Source organism: Corapipo altera, unplaced genomic scaffold (assembly GCF_003945725.1).
Source record: "Corapipo altera isolate COAL_440 unplaced genomic scaffold, ASM394572v1 1, whole genome shotgun sequence".
NCBI classification, from domain to species: domain Eukaryota; kingdom Metazoa; phylum Chordata; class Aves; order Passeriformes; family Pipridae; genus Corapipo; species Corapipo altera.
In genome coordinates, this window is record NW_020884873.1 from 6,004,949 (window position 1) to 6,019,393 (window position 14,445).

Genomic DNA, 14,445 nt, shown 5'->3' on the forward strand with positions numbered 1-14,445 from the left:
ACGGCGTCACCATCGCACGAGGCCGCCGCCGCCAATGCGGGAGGCGCCGCCGCGGCTGCGCGCACGGGGCCGGAAGGACGCGGAGAGAGCCCGGCCCGGGCCTGGAAGGGAGGGAACGGGAAGGGAGGGATGGGATGGCGGGGAGGAGGAGCCACTGCAGCTGCGCAGGCGCACCGGGAGCAATGGGGGGGGAGGGGGGAAGGGGGCGGTGCGTTATCCGCCTTCCGTCCTGGGAATAGAATCGCGGAGTCAGTTAGGTTGGAAGTGATCTCTGAGGTCGTCGAGTCCAACCTTTGGCCGGACACGGCCACGCCAGCTAGACCATGGCACTGAGTGCCACGTCCAGTCTTTCCTTAAACACCTCCAGGGATGGTGACTCCACCACCTACCTGGGCAGTCCGTTCCAATGTCTAATCACCCTTGCTGTGAAGAAATTCTTCCTAATGTCCAACCTAAACCTCCCCTGGCGCAGCTTAAAACTGTGTCCTCTTGTCCTGCCACTTGTTACCCGGGAGAAGAGCCCGACCCCCACTTGGCGACACACTCCTTTCAGAGAGTTGTAAAGAGTGATAAGGACCCCCTGAGCCCCCTTTTCTCCCAGCTAAACCCCACCAGCTCCCTCAGCTGCTCCAGATCCTTCATCAGCTTCTTTGCCTTTCTCTGGACTCACTCCAGAGATGTCCTCCTTGAGTTGAGGGGCCCAACCAGACACAGTACTCCAGGTGTGGCCTCACCAGTGCCGAGTACAGAGGGACAATCACTGCCCTGGTCACGATGGCTGTACTATTCCTGACACAAGCCGGGATGCCATTGGCCTGCTTGACCACCTGGGCACATGTTCAGCTGCTGGTGACCAGCACCCCCAGGTCCTTCTCCACTGGGCTACTTTCTAGCCACTCTGCCCCCAGCCTGTAGCACTGCAGGGGGTTATTGTGGCCAAAGAACAGAGGGGGTCGGCAAACATTATTAGGGAACAGTGGATTTTCCAGCCCCCAGCAACGGGCTCCGGGCCTGGCGGGGGGTTCCCCTGTGACACAGCTTCCTGAGCAGGCAGCAGAGCGTCACCCTCTCCTACTGAAATCGGTGTCATGGGAAACCCCTGGGCCACGCAGTGCTTCTGTGGCCAAGAGGGGCATCTGTGGTGACAGCTCAGAGCCATCTGGGCACTGCGAAATTCACTGAGGGAAAGGTGCCCAACAGTATAAGTACCAGAAAGGACAAGAAGAATCATGATTAGCAGTTAAAAATTCCCAAATAACAATAATAAAAAAACCCAGTATAATCCAATGATCACAGCATGCTCATACCCTCCATCCATCAGTCTTCTCCTGCAGGGCCTGAAGCTGTTACTACACTCTCTTGTTTCTTAGTTCTGTTTAAATGACAGTTGAAATCTATTTTTTTACAATAGCTGTGACAATTGAGAGGAGGACTCATCAATGTCTTTAAGTATCTAACGGGGGGTTCCAAGAAGATGGAGCCAGACTCTTCTCGGTGATGCCAAGCAATAGGACAAGAGCCAACAGGCAGAAACTGATGCACAGAACGTTCCACTGAAGAGGAGAAAGAGCTTTTTGACTGTGCAGGTGACCACTCACTGGAACAGATTGCCCAGAGAGGTTGTGGAGTCTCCCTCATCGGAGATATTCCAGAACTATCTGGACACAATCCTGTGGCATGTGCTCAGGGATGGCCCTGCTTGAGCAGGGGGGTGGGACCAGATGACCCACTGCAGTCCCTTCCAACCTGACCCATTCTGTGATGCTGTGATTCTGTGATTCTGTGGTGTGAAGCATCCCTGGTGTCCGGGGCAGCTGCCACAGGCCCACAGTTGAGGTGGGAAGAGGCCCCACCAGACCAGGGTTTAGTGCTCAGGACTGACCTGTGTGCTCCAGGGCACAGCACCGGGGGGGAGGCCACGGCCAGTGCAATGCCAGAAGGATTATGAAAACCAGATGGTGTTTCCAGGCCTGATGTCGCTGCAGGCAATTGGGAAGCCTGGCTCATGTGACAGGGCCTGTGTCTGGTGTAGAGGCGTGGAGGGGGAACACCGAAGAGAACAAGAACTTCCCCTGTTAAGGAATGGGAAGTGTAGGCAGAGCAGTAGGAAAACCTATGCGACTTGGAGATTTCACCTCAAGAAATAATGTCCTCGGGGAGAATGTTGGAAACCCTACACCTGCACGGTTTACAGTGAGACTAGTTCACTACAGGAACACTACGCTGTTAGAGGACAATCTTAGCAATTGCCAAGGAGAACAACTGGATGATTTGGAGAGCCTGTCTGTCTGTAACTTGTGTGGCTCTATGCACTTCAGTGCTTTGCTGAGCTACACTCCAACCACTACACATCTTCACACCCAAAGATTTTAGCTCAAGCCAGTGACTGCGAATGAAATAGTTAATGGAAGCAAAATTATCCCTATAAATTAATATTTGAGGTTTTTTGATCCCAAATACCCGCAAACATTAGATACATACTGCCAGTTCCTTAAAACTTTGTTAATAAAGTTACGATTCCCTACTGTCTCCTTTAAAATATGCCCCATCTCATATATTCATGAAAGTTTTTATATTGCAGAGGGAGCAAGATAGTTACTGAAGATCACAGTTGTACTATTACATGTACTTACGGTTTCTCTCATCAATCAAAATGTACTTTGGCAGCCGTTGGGCAGCAGTAGGGAGAGCAGCAGCTGCAGTGGCTGCTCCAGCTCCGCCCTGTGCCTGTCGGATGAAGTATTTCCTGCCCTGTCTTTCAGGATTTCTTCTGTAAAATGGCGCTAATGATTTTAAAATATTTTGAGCCCCACTGACGAAAAATATATGTAAAAACTGCATGTCATTTTTATCTGTCATTTCCTGTCACCATAAATTAACATGTATTCAGCCAATAAAGAGGGAAATTGAGATAGGAATACTGCTTCAATAAATAATAAATAAAAGCAATTAGGGTGGTTTATTCTGGTTCAAGAGCCTGGAAATCAAAAAGAAAAAGCTGTGCTTGGCCATATGGGGCAAAGCATTCAGCGAGACACATTTTCAAAAACTGAGCTGTGTACAGCCTGGACATTTATAGATAACTCCTAGAACTTGTAGCATTCATAAAATGTTCATTGCCTTAATTCCATCTCAGAATGTTTTTGTCCTACATACATAGCCCTGTGATTTGTGGAAGATGGCAGGTCATTACAGGTTCACTCTGTTGTTGTTCCCAAGCAAGAGAAAACAAATTTGCCTGTGGTAAATGAAACTGGCCAGAATCATCACAGTGAATTGCAGAGGGCTGCCACTCTAAAAGACTGGTCTAAATGTTTGCTCAGCCCAAGAAAGGCAATAGCTAAGTACTTGTGCAGCTCCTTGGGGCTGTGGGCAGGACAGGGCTATGATTAGATCCAGCAGAGTGACTGTGACACTGGGTCTACCCAACATATTTTTATTTTTTTTCCCCGAAAGGCAGGATTGTAATGTGTCCTTGCAAGGTAATGCCTCATCGTGCCCATCCCGCGTGATCACAATGCTCTTGGAGTCGTGTGAAGGACTGACACAGCTATATGGCACTCCAGGAAGACCCGTAAGACAAATTATGATTCAGAACAAAACTGCCCTAAGGGCAAGGAAGAACCTGGTCTTTTTTTCTTTTTTCTTTTTTTTTTTTTCCCTCCCAGCATATGCCTTATTGCTGAAAGCCTTTAAACTGCTTGATCTCTACCGGCAAACATACCTGAGCGGCTCCCTTCTGAATTCCCCAGGATGGCTGCCACCATGGGGCAGCGGACAGGGAAAGGGACGGGGAAAAGGCCTCGAGGAGGTACTGCTATCTCCCTGCCTCCCAGTAAAGTGGTGCCTGCGCATTCTCTTTGCATTTCCTTCCTTATCAGAGTTCTCCCCGCCCAAATCACCGAGGGCCTCACCCTCACCACACCGTCACGCTGCTGAAGACCGGTGCTTGCTGCAGCCACCACATTCCAAAGGGATGGAGCTGCTGCCGGTACCACGGGGCCATCAGAGCCAGCTTGCACTGGGCAGGCAGTGTGGAGAGGTAACTGTGACACTTAGGGCAGGTGTCCAACTTCAAGTGTCACAGGGCAATATTTAGTACTTCTTTTTACGGCTGCTGCATTCTATCACTGCTCACAGGGAGAACTCCTGACCCTGTTTTTTCCCCCCTTTCTCTCTCTCTCTGAGGAAATGCTACCAAGTAGGTCATGCCTTTTTGAATTCTAATGCAAAAAAATAGATTTCAACTGTCATTTAATCAGAGCTAAGAAACAAGAGAGTGTAGTATCAGCTTCAGACCCTGCAGGAGAAAACTGATACATGAAGGCATGAGCATGCTGTGATCATTAGATTATACTGGGGAGGTTTATTATTGTTATTTGGGGATTTTTAACTGCTGACTGTGATTCTTCTTGTCCTTTCTGGTGTGTGTTCTGTTGGGCAGAGAAATCTTATCTTTGGTTATCTCTGAGGCTGGTTATATTTAGACTTCAGAGCTGGTATGCTCACAATGTGGCCCAGTCTCAAAGCCACCACCTATCTACACTGGAGCTGGGACAGGCTACCCACTCAACAGTCTCTGTATCCATCAGCCTTTGCACACAGGGCATTGGTGCCCACACTGCCCTAGCAGGGAGTCAGGATATGGCCAGGATGCACATCAGGACCAAGGAGGTGGGATGCATCTCTAGGTCCCAGGGATTGGCCAGAGTTTACCTTGGAGAAGGCGATCCGATACTATGTTCCAATCTTCTCACTGTCAGTTGTATGACAGTTCCTTCCAAGCCTGCCCGTCAGTGAACTTGATTGCACAGACTATCTGCTAGAAACTACTTAAACTCAACTGTAGTGAAACAAAAGCTAAATGAAAGTTAATGACCATATAAGCAGCTGGTTCTGGAAAAACCTTGTGACAGATACTTGAGAAATGCCCTTTAGTCACTGGAAAGTATTTCCCAAGGTCTCTTTGGGATGTTCTGTGTCTGTGTCAGCAGATGAAAATACTGCCTATATTTCTGTAGCCACAGGTGATTAGGAATTGCTCCCACAGTGTAATTTAAACCTACTAGGCTTCTCCCTGGATGGGGTCAAATGAGCACAGAGAGACCCTTGCATGTTTGATTTTATATGACTGAACAAGATCTGCTTCATTTGTGCTTTGTCAGGGCTACAAAACTTGGGTCCATATAGAAAGTATAAGTTACACTGCTTCTCTGGGTTCAGCTTATTTCCCGAATTGCAAAAGGCAGCAGTTGCTGTGTTACACTGAGCTCTGGGTAGGCACAGACTTTTTGGACACAAAGAATGGGAGCCTCCAAATGATGCAAATGGCCTAAAGTTCAGCAGTGATAAAAGGTTCATTTAAATTTTCTCACAACCCTGCCACTATCTTTTTTACCATAATTAATATCAAATGAAAGTTTCTGTTCAGGGATCAGCTACTGTTTAGCTTACCTTGCAGCAGAGCATACTAAGGCCTCATTCATTCGCATTATAACTTAGGTGGTACGGGCCAGTTGGGAAATGCTGACAGATTTGCATCCTGTTCTGCTCCGTTTAGGAGCTGATGTTCACTGACTTGCAATAACAGTATGTTTGCACAGTGCCTTTAAGTCCAAAATATTTGAGTTTTACATGACTTAAGGGTGGTCATTTCTATCAGCCTTGAAGTGCAGTGGCTTCAGGGTTGGCATGTGGCAGCCGGTAACCAGCACACACTATATAATAGTGTATTGTGTGAATATCTTATCCATATGAAATTGCAAACAGAATTTGAGGAGGCAGGTATTTGATTCAGAGAACAGGCTAACCTCCCTAAGCCTTACCCTAGCTACAAGACATTCAATACCCATAAATAAACAAGCCCCGAGTTGACCCCTCTTTTGTAGCACAGTCTTTTCTCCACCATTGTGCCAGAGTAGGGCTTTGCTGCTACAGACCCTCTGAGGCTCCTGCTGAGCCCCCCAGCAACCACCTCCGAGCATCTGACCCTCCGAGGTGCCGCTGAGCCTCTTTGTCCCGAATTGAGCGTGTCCCAACACAATGGGGATACAGCTGTCTGCCTGCCAGAGTTAATGAGCATAGAGGGTAGGCCTTCAATTACCTTCTTTATCAGACATATTTCTCAAAAAGCTCTACAGAAAAAGGAGGTATTCTGCTCCTAATTTTATACAGAAGGAGGCTGGAGGCTAAAATGCAAGGAAATTAAGTAATTTGTGGAAGATTACAAAGCAGATAATCGGCAGAGCTCAGAATCCAGCTTAGCTCCGCAGCCCCACACCCCTCTACCACTTTTTGCATCTAAAAAGGCACAACTTAAAATCCAACACTTTTTAACTTTAGTATCATAGTATCATAGTATAGATTGGGTTGGAAAAGACCTCCAAGATCATCAAGTCCAACCCCTGATCCAACTCCAATTACTATATCATGGCACTAAGGGCCACGTCCAATCTCTTTTTAAAAACCTCCAGGGATGGTGAATCCACCACCTCCCCGGGCAGGCCGTTCCAATGCCTGATAACCCTCTCTGTAAAGAATTTCTTCCTAACATCTAACCTAAACCTCCCCTGGCAGAGCTTGAGCCCATGTCCCCTTGTCCTATTGTTGGTTGCCTGGGAGAAGAGACCAACCCCCACCTGGCTATAACCTCCCTTCAGGTAGTTGAAGAGAGTGATGAGGTCGCCTCTAAGCCTTCTCTTCTCCAGACTTTAATAGTAAAGAAGCAGTTCTGCTGCAGTTTTCTGTTTGACTTCTTTTGGCTTTGCATCAAGCCAATCTGGCTGTGTTCTTATTTTATACTTACTACCACCCTAAGGAGGATCTTTTATGAGTGGGCGCCATAGAAATTAAGTTTTAAGCTACAGTTTAGTGGGATCAAGGTTTTGGATACAAAATTCCCAGAAAATCTAAAATACTGAAACCTAGGTCTTATAAAAAAAGAGGGAGGAAGGAAATCTAATGGTCACTTCTATCGCTATATGGTCCCAGTCCAATAGGAACTGCTGGCTCCAACCAGGCTGCCAGAGGTCTGGAGTGCTGGGACGAAAGGCCAAAAAACATCTCTTTTCCATACAGACAACATTTTAGGTGGAAAAAGAAGGACATATCCAAGGACACCCAGATAAATAGCAGCCCTAGCAATGCCAACTTTTCTGCTCCCAAAGTTGTTTACACCCACAGAATTTATTGTGGTGCCAAACCGCAAGGAGAGTTGTGACTCCCTTAAATGTGTGGTCTTTATCTGAAAGGCCAAATGAAGTAATTTTGAATTGTTAGGCACATTAACAATACCTGAGGGTGTCATATACAAACAGCCAACACCTTTAAGCACTGATGCAATAAGGATGGACAAGAACATTAGGTGGGGGTGGTGGGAGGAAAGGTCTTTTTTAGATGTATCCGAGGTAGAGCAAGTTTTATTACTGGGCTAGAAACATATAGTATCCCAGGAGTGAATAGCTCACACATTTGATCCAATCTTGGGCTCAGTCCAGCTCCCACTGAAGTTTAATGGGAGTTGGATCAGGCCACTGCACTCACATTTTTTCCATGCATGGAAAACTATTTCCGTTACTTTGAATTACAATACCACTGGCTTTGGATTTTATATAATAAAATAAATCTAGGCCACTGTTTATATTCCAAAAAAATGCATTCTGGGATGCCAGCAAATATATTGCCTGTTGGATTTAAAAAAATAAAATAAAAACTGGACACATTGGTTTAAAAAAACAACAGCTCCTAATTATTAAGCATAATTTTTCTTCCTTGTGCTTTCCTGGAGTCCTCAAATATTTGAAGTACGAAAGGTACATATAAATTCTTCTCTGGTGGTTGAAATGGTGGAATCTGTAAAACTGCAATGTTTTATAAGAAACAGAAGTTTAATATAAAAATAATAATCTTCACAACTGGCTCTTTGCTTATTGGCATATTTTGCGCATTTTAAAATTTATAGGGGAAAAAAAACAACACCCTTGGAATGTCAGTAACAAAGGGGATGTATATTAGCAACCCCTTAAATTTTGGGAACTGGCTCCTCTTGATTGTTCTGACTGCAAATGAACTCTGCAGATGCTGAGAGGCACAGGAAATGTGCTAGAAACAGCATTTGTTCCCTGCTTTATGAATTGGATTCTACTGAAATCCCAATGTGGTAAGACTGATTAGCAGACTTTGGTAATGCCTTCTGCCCCAGTACAATTTTATTATAGTCTTTTATTACCAAGGGAAAAAAAAAACACAGAAAAAAACCCCACAGAAAAGACACCCACATTCTGGGAGCAAACATATCTGTGGTGAGCTTATGCCAGTGAAGAGCATGGCCCCTGGACTCTGAAACACAGAGCAGCAAAATAAAAGGCATGTCACCAAAAGAATAAAGCAAAAACACACATATACACAAGCAAGAGAGGGAAAGAAATGTCACTGAAGGGTGTTTAATGTTAAAGAGAAACTATACGACTGGCATGGCGGTGAGGAGGATTTAATAGAGCTGAACAAGGTGACCACCTGCATCCACTTCAAAGAGGAAAACCGGCAGTGGTACGAGGAGTGCTTATGCAGTCATGTGCACGTGTTTGTGCACAATGCTTCTTTCTACTGACAAAATATACTTTGCAAATATCCCTGGGCACCGGCAGCTTTTCTTCTGTATTGACAAATTCAGTTTCAGCACGGGATTGAAAGGAAAAGAAAAAAAATTTCCCTCACACGCAGGGAAGTGTAGTCTGAGCTGGACAGGTTTCCCTTGGCCCAGGTGGTACAGAAGAGGTGCTGGCTCCATGGGGACTCCCAGGCTGTGCGCTGGTTAGCCACAGGCTGCACCTTCCTTCTTCACAACAGATGGTGGTAAACCTTCCTCCACCCTGTTGTGGTCTGGGGAGCATCCAGGAATGGTTTACAGGACTGCGGATTTTAAGCCATACTGGGGTAAGGGAGCCTTGACTAACCTTCCTTCTAGTGTGAAAAAGCCCTTTAGACAGACCAAGAATTGGTTCCAAATTCCCCAGTGCAGGGTTTGAAACTCAAATAACTAGGACTCACCCACGTTTGGCTGTAATTTCCGATGTGCAATAACTATGCAAAATGCTGAGATTTACTGATGAGAGAGCAGGAAGAACCCACTCTTCTTCTTCTTCCTGGCTTTCTTTTTGTAATGAAATAGTGTGTGCTTTGCCAGCACCTCCTCAGCCTCTTCACCCTGATTGAAACAATACTAGGGGAGGTGCACCCAAAGACAAACTCCCCAGCAGAACTGGCGGAATGTCAAACCAGCTGGCCTGATGGGGGAGATTTCAAAACCAAAATGTCTCTTAAATAAGCTTCTTTAATTATTATCATCATCTTTTTATTTATACAAATATAAAATATATTTATATAGATTTATATAATATAGATTTGTTGCTTTGGTGGCTCCTTTCATTTACAGACATACTGGTCAACGATCTCTGTGCACTTTTTACACTTGACATAACAGCACCAATGGAACTTGCAGTGGCAACGCTCCACCTGGACGCTCTTGAACTGGTCATAGCCCCGTCCGCAGCACATCAGCTCACACCCATCCATGCCCTCTGAGGTCTTGTTGCACAGCCGGCCCTGGGTGCCCAGAGAGCCGGTGGTCTCGTTGCGCAGGCAATAGTCCGGGCTGGGGTCAACGTAGACCAGGTCCTCTTGCGTCGGCACGTTGAACCGGTTGTTCACCAGCTCCAGCTTCCCCTTGCGGCTGATCCTCATGGCAGCGGCGCTGTCGTACTTCTCCTTCAGCAGGTCGCCCACCTTGCGGAAGTCAGCCAGCTGCAGCCAGCAGGTCTTGAGGCTGCAGGAGCCCGACACACCGTGGCACTTGCAGGCCACGTCTGCCAGCTTGTACACGGCCTGTGGGAAAAGAAATGCAATCAGGCAGAGCTGCGTTTATCCCTGCTGCACTGGCAGCTGGCTTAAGTACAATGAATTCATCGCGCTTTCAGAAATGCTTTGATTACCCCGCAATTTCTGTTGTTTTGCCCTTCAGAAGAGACAAAGGTCTTCTCTTCTCCCTGTTGCGACTGCTGTGTTCCTGTTCCCTAAATATTTCTATTTCTGGTCACATTGCCTGCAAACACGGCTTCCCTGCCCCACCTGCTTTCCCTCTGGCAGACTGCTGGCTTGACAGCAGGGTCATGAGAAGGAAAAAAGAAAAAGGAAGAGTGCTCTTAGGGTGGACTCTGGAAATTCCCCATCTCACAGACCACAGCAGTGTGGCATGTTTTTCCCTTCAGTGCTGCGGAAAGGGAACACCTGGGAACCAGCCCATTTCCTACCACACGCCCCAGGAACCAAGGCTATCACTTGTAGGGATACATCTGCATCCTCTGGAAACAAATCCACAGACCCACGCCCTTTCCCTTCATGTCTGCTGAGAGGAGCTCGTTCAGGAGCAGCGTCCAGAGAGGACCAGGCAAGGGTGGTGGTGCCAAAGATGGGCACATCCACCCTGGAATGGAGCAGTTTAGCTCTGCTGGAGGTGTTAACCAGGCGCCCTCCTGGAGCAGCAGGGCTGAGCCGGGAGCCCTCGCTGCGGACCTGCGCCATCTTGTGCCCACACGTCTCCCTCCACCAGCAGGGCTGTCGCCAGGCAGAAAAGCCTGGATTTTAACAGCAAACGCAAGCTTTCCGTGCTGTCTTTTCCCAGACGCTTTCAGCTACGTTTTCAGGAGCCTGCGGGAGCTGTAGATGCATCATACCCCTGAAAACCCGGCATCAAAGTTAGCAAAGAGTCTTGAAAATTCAGGGCAGTGAGCATTAAAGCCTCAGCAGAGCAAGTACAACATGTAAAGAGACAGACGGTGGTTACTCTCCTCCTCCCCACGCTAGCTGGGAGGAGAGTGAAATACTGAAAAATATTCTACGGTAACAAAGCTGAAAGACATGGAAATGCAAGTTGGGTTTGTTCTTTAGATCAATTCCAGAGACAGGTACAAAACTGCATGCTAGGTGAGATCCTGTCAGCTCTCAGGCACTGACAGAGCTTGCAAAGCAAAGAGCCGGCACCATCAGAGCTGCTCCATGTTATAGGGGCTGACCACCCCAGCCCTTGCTCCTCATCGTCTCATCAGCAGGGCCACGTCTGCTCTCCCAAGACCATCCAGCATCCTGTAGTGCCTTTGCCAGATCCCACACGCCAAGCAAAGGTGTTTGGCATCAGCTGCAAAATTGCCACCAGCTGTTTTTGGTGGGGGAGATCAAGGAACATGGGAAAAAAATAGGGTGCTCAGAAGGAGATGGCAATGTGTCTCCTAGCCAGGTTTTCTGCTGAAAAAAAAAGCAGACAAACACAGAGGTTTCTTTTCTGCCTCACTCACTGACAGAAGAAAGCTTCACAGCTCTCTGCTTTCTCATGCCAAGGACTAGGTGATTAAGGCAATTGAGCATAGTGCAAGCAAAACCATCTGCCTGTGACTACATTCTGGACCAGCAGCAAGAGGTCAGAGTTCTACAACAACTGGTTCCTCCTGGCCTAACTAAGGTCTAGTGCTTTTGACAGCTAGTGAAGATTCAATTTGGCTTAATGGCTAAATCACATGGAGGCCAATCCAGCTCCTGAGAAAGTCAGTGGAGCAAATCCTTACAAGAGAAAACCTTTAGTTGCCCTCCTCAGAGCTCAATTTACTGAGGCAATCCCTCACGGCACAACCTTACAGTGCAATGTAACAGCTGTAACAAGCTGGGAGTTAAGCACTTTTCTTGGATCAAACTACAACTGCAGAGGACCAACCACACCGTCACTTAAGGATTCCTGTTGTACTGTAACCAGACAGAGCTACAGCTGAATTTCCCGCGCACCAGACACTTAGTATATCCTCACTGCATTGCCAGCATGCTTGTTATAAGCTTGTGTTAGCACTTTTTGGTTATGGTTCTGTCAAATCCCAGGCCACTTGTGCCTCCCTTGCCCTTGCAAGTGTTTTTATAAAGTATTATGATTCTTCCTAATCCTAGGCTTTGTTCCTTTAGAAAAACACTGCAACTCAATCCCTCTCAGTTAATGTCATGGGACTGAGTTCACTCCGCCTTGGCTTTAAGCAATTGATGCTCAAAACATCTGGCCCATGTGGGTAGTAGCTCTGCTGGGGAACAGAATGCTACCAGTTATCACAGGTAAGCATGGCGCCACTCAGCCCCCACAGCTCCCACCACCAATGTCCCGTGGAGGTAACCATAGCTTCAGCTGCTAAATGACTCTACAGTCTCCCCCTTTGCTGCCCGGGTGGGGAGAAAGCAGAGGAAATTGGAGAATTCCTCTCTGACCAGGCTCAGGTCAAGGTAAAGAATAACAGACCCCACATGCAGTTCTGAGGGCAGGAACTGATCGATGGCCATGCCACTTAAACAGGTTGAAAATGCCTCTAATGGAAAGGCTTAGAGCCTCTTCCCATAAGCCCAAGTTCTCTTCCAATTCTTTTCTTGCAAGAATGGGAACAGGAAGAGGATTAATGGGTAATTCCTCTGTGGTCAATTAGCCAGACCCCCTTCCAGGCTCTTACGGCACTGGCTCGAGTGACTGATGACTGAGGCCTGCCATATGCTGACTGCGTAAACAGCGTGGAAGGACTGACCATCCCAGTCTGCCAGACACAGTGACAGATAAGGAATGGGGGAAATAAGAGAGGGTAATGGAGACCAATTGGAAGAAAAAGACAGATGGAAGGAAAGGACATATTGAGATAACAGCCAAAGACAAACAAACAAGAGCAATAAAGCCAGAAGCCACCACAAGGACTCCAGTGTGGACTGAAGGGGTGATGGGGTCAGGACTGCCTGAAAGATAAAAGGCCTCTGATCCCCTCCCATCCCCCCCAGCTCCTCTGAGAACCATGGAGAGAAGGGACAATCTTCTCTCCTGCCACCAGAGCTCCTCAGGGTTCAGGGAGAACTTTCTCACTCACAGGAAACTGAGTGAAGGGACATGCCAAAAATCTGCCTATAAATCAGAAGGTATCAGCTGAAACACTGGCTGGGAAAGCGGGGCAAGGCTGTAGTGGGATGGCACCTGGTGGTCACTCTGCAGTGCTCACTGCTGGGTCTCCAGTACTCCTTTCCTTCAGCATCAACTTTTAGGAGTATGGACTTACATATGGACCTTCCTACTTCCAAAATCAGAATCTCAGAAGTTTAGGAATGCAGGACTAGACAGGACCTCCTTGGTTATTAAGTATGATCTCTTGGTATTGTAGGCACTGCTTCAAATAACATTTTTCCTAAATGCATACAGTGCCCTTTTAGAAGCAATTAGGTTTTCAGCCACCATTATTCTGATCACTATTGCAATGATAAAATATCTTTTTCTGATTTCCAGTCTAAATGTATTCACTTTATGCCCATTTGCTATTGTGCCAAATTGGCCTTTTGCTTAAAGAGTACTTTTCCTCCCATATTATTTCTCCCATGAACACAGACATCAGTCACATACCCTCTTAACTTTCACTTTAGTAGGCTAAATATGGCAGGCTGGTCTAGCCCACTTTCTTAAGAAAAGATTCCTATCCCTTGGGTCAGCCATAACAAGCCTTTTCTAGTCTGAGGTCATTTTACTTGGGAATATGAGAATGTACAATATTGTGGGGCCTCACAAGAGCTTAATACAATGGCATTAGTATTCCCCCATGTTTTATAAATAGGCTCTCCCTAGTACGTTAGAGGATATTTACCACCTTCTGAGCCACATTACATCTGCAGCTGACTGCAGACCCATTTCCTAACGACTAAAACCAAATTTCCTACAAGGCCTCAAATGATGGTCTTAATGTTGTTTTATTGGATGTCATTAGCTGCTACAAAATTCAGATTCTCCTCTGCCACCTTTGCATCATCATCAAATTTCATCAGCCTAATGCTTGTGTTGAGGCTGAGAAACAAAAATATTCAGGCAAGTCCTTGATGAGCTCTGCTAAACAAGCTCTGTTAAGATCAAGATACATCCTCTCACAATTTACTGATATCTTTCCTTGAACCAGTTTCTTGTCCATCTCATAGCTGCTGCATTTTTCCTTATATTTCCCAATTTAACAAAGAATTTTCCACGTGGGAAATACCTCAAATGTTTCACAGAAGTTCAGATAAATGAGACCTATTGGACCCAGTCTGCTTTTTAGGAGATCAGTCATATTCTAAATGACTGTGTGATCAATCTTTGAAAAAGTCTTCTCAAATTATTTCCCATTTTGCCTGTTCCTCTGAGATATCCTTTCTCCCAGGTCCACTTGTAGATCACAGGTGCCAGCTCTTTCAGAGTGCCAAGAAAGAAAGTGAGCACTCCCTGAGACTTGAGAGGTTTATGCTACCTGAGTTTTGCATCTACCTTCGTGGCAAAAATTTCTATCTCTAGCCTTTCTCCTTCACTCCTGTGAAGCTAATATGCTTTTAAGAGCCAAGAGCTAATATGCTTTTAAGAGCCAAGAG

General features: G+C 46.5%; 1 protein-coding gene across 1 annotated transcript in view; it reads right to left on the reverse strand.

Moving 5' to 3' along the window:
• Positions 1-8,210: 8,210 nt before the first annotated feature.
• Positions 8,211-14,445, reverse strand: part of WNT5B (Wnt family member 5B) — a 17,144-nt gene continuing 10,909 nt past the window's right edge. Inside the window, exon 4 of the mRNA XM_027659127.1 lies at positions 8,211-9,882. Coding sequence (XP_027514928.1) covers positions 9,424-9,882 — 459 coding nt within the window. The 3' untranslated portion in view covers positions 8,211-9,423. The remainder of the gene's footprint in view (positions 9,883-14,445) is intronic.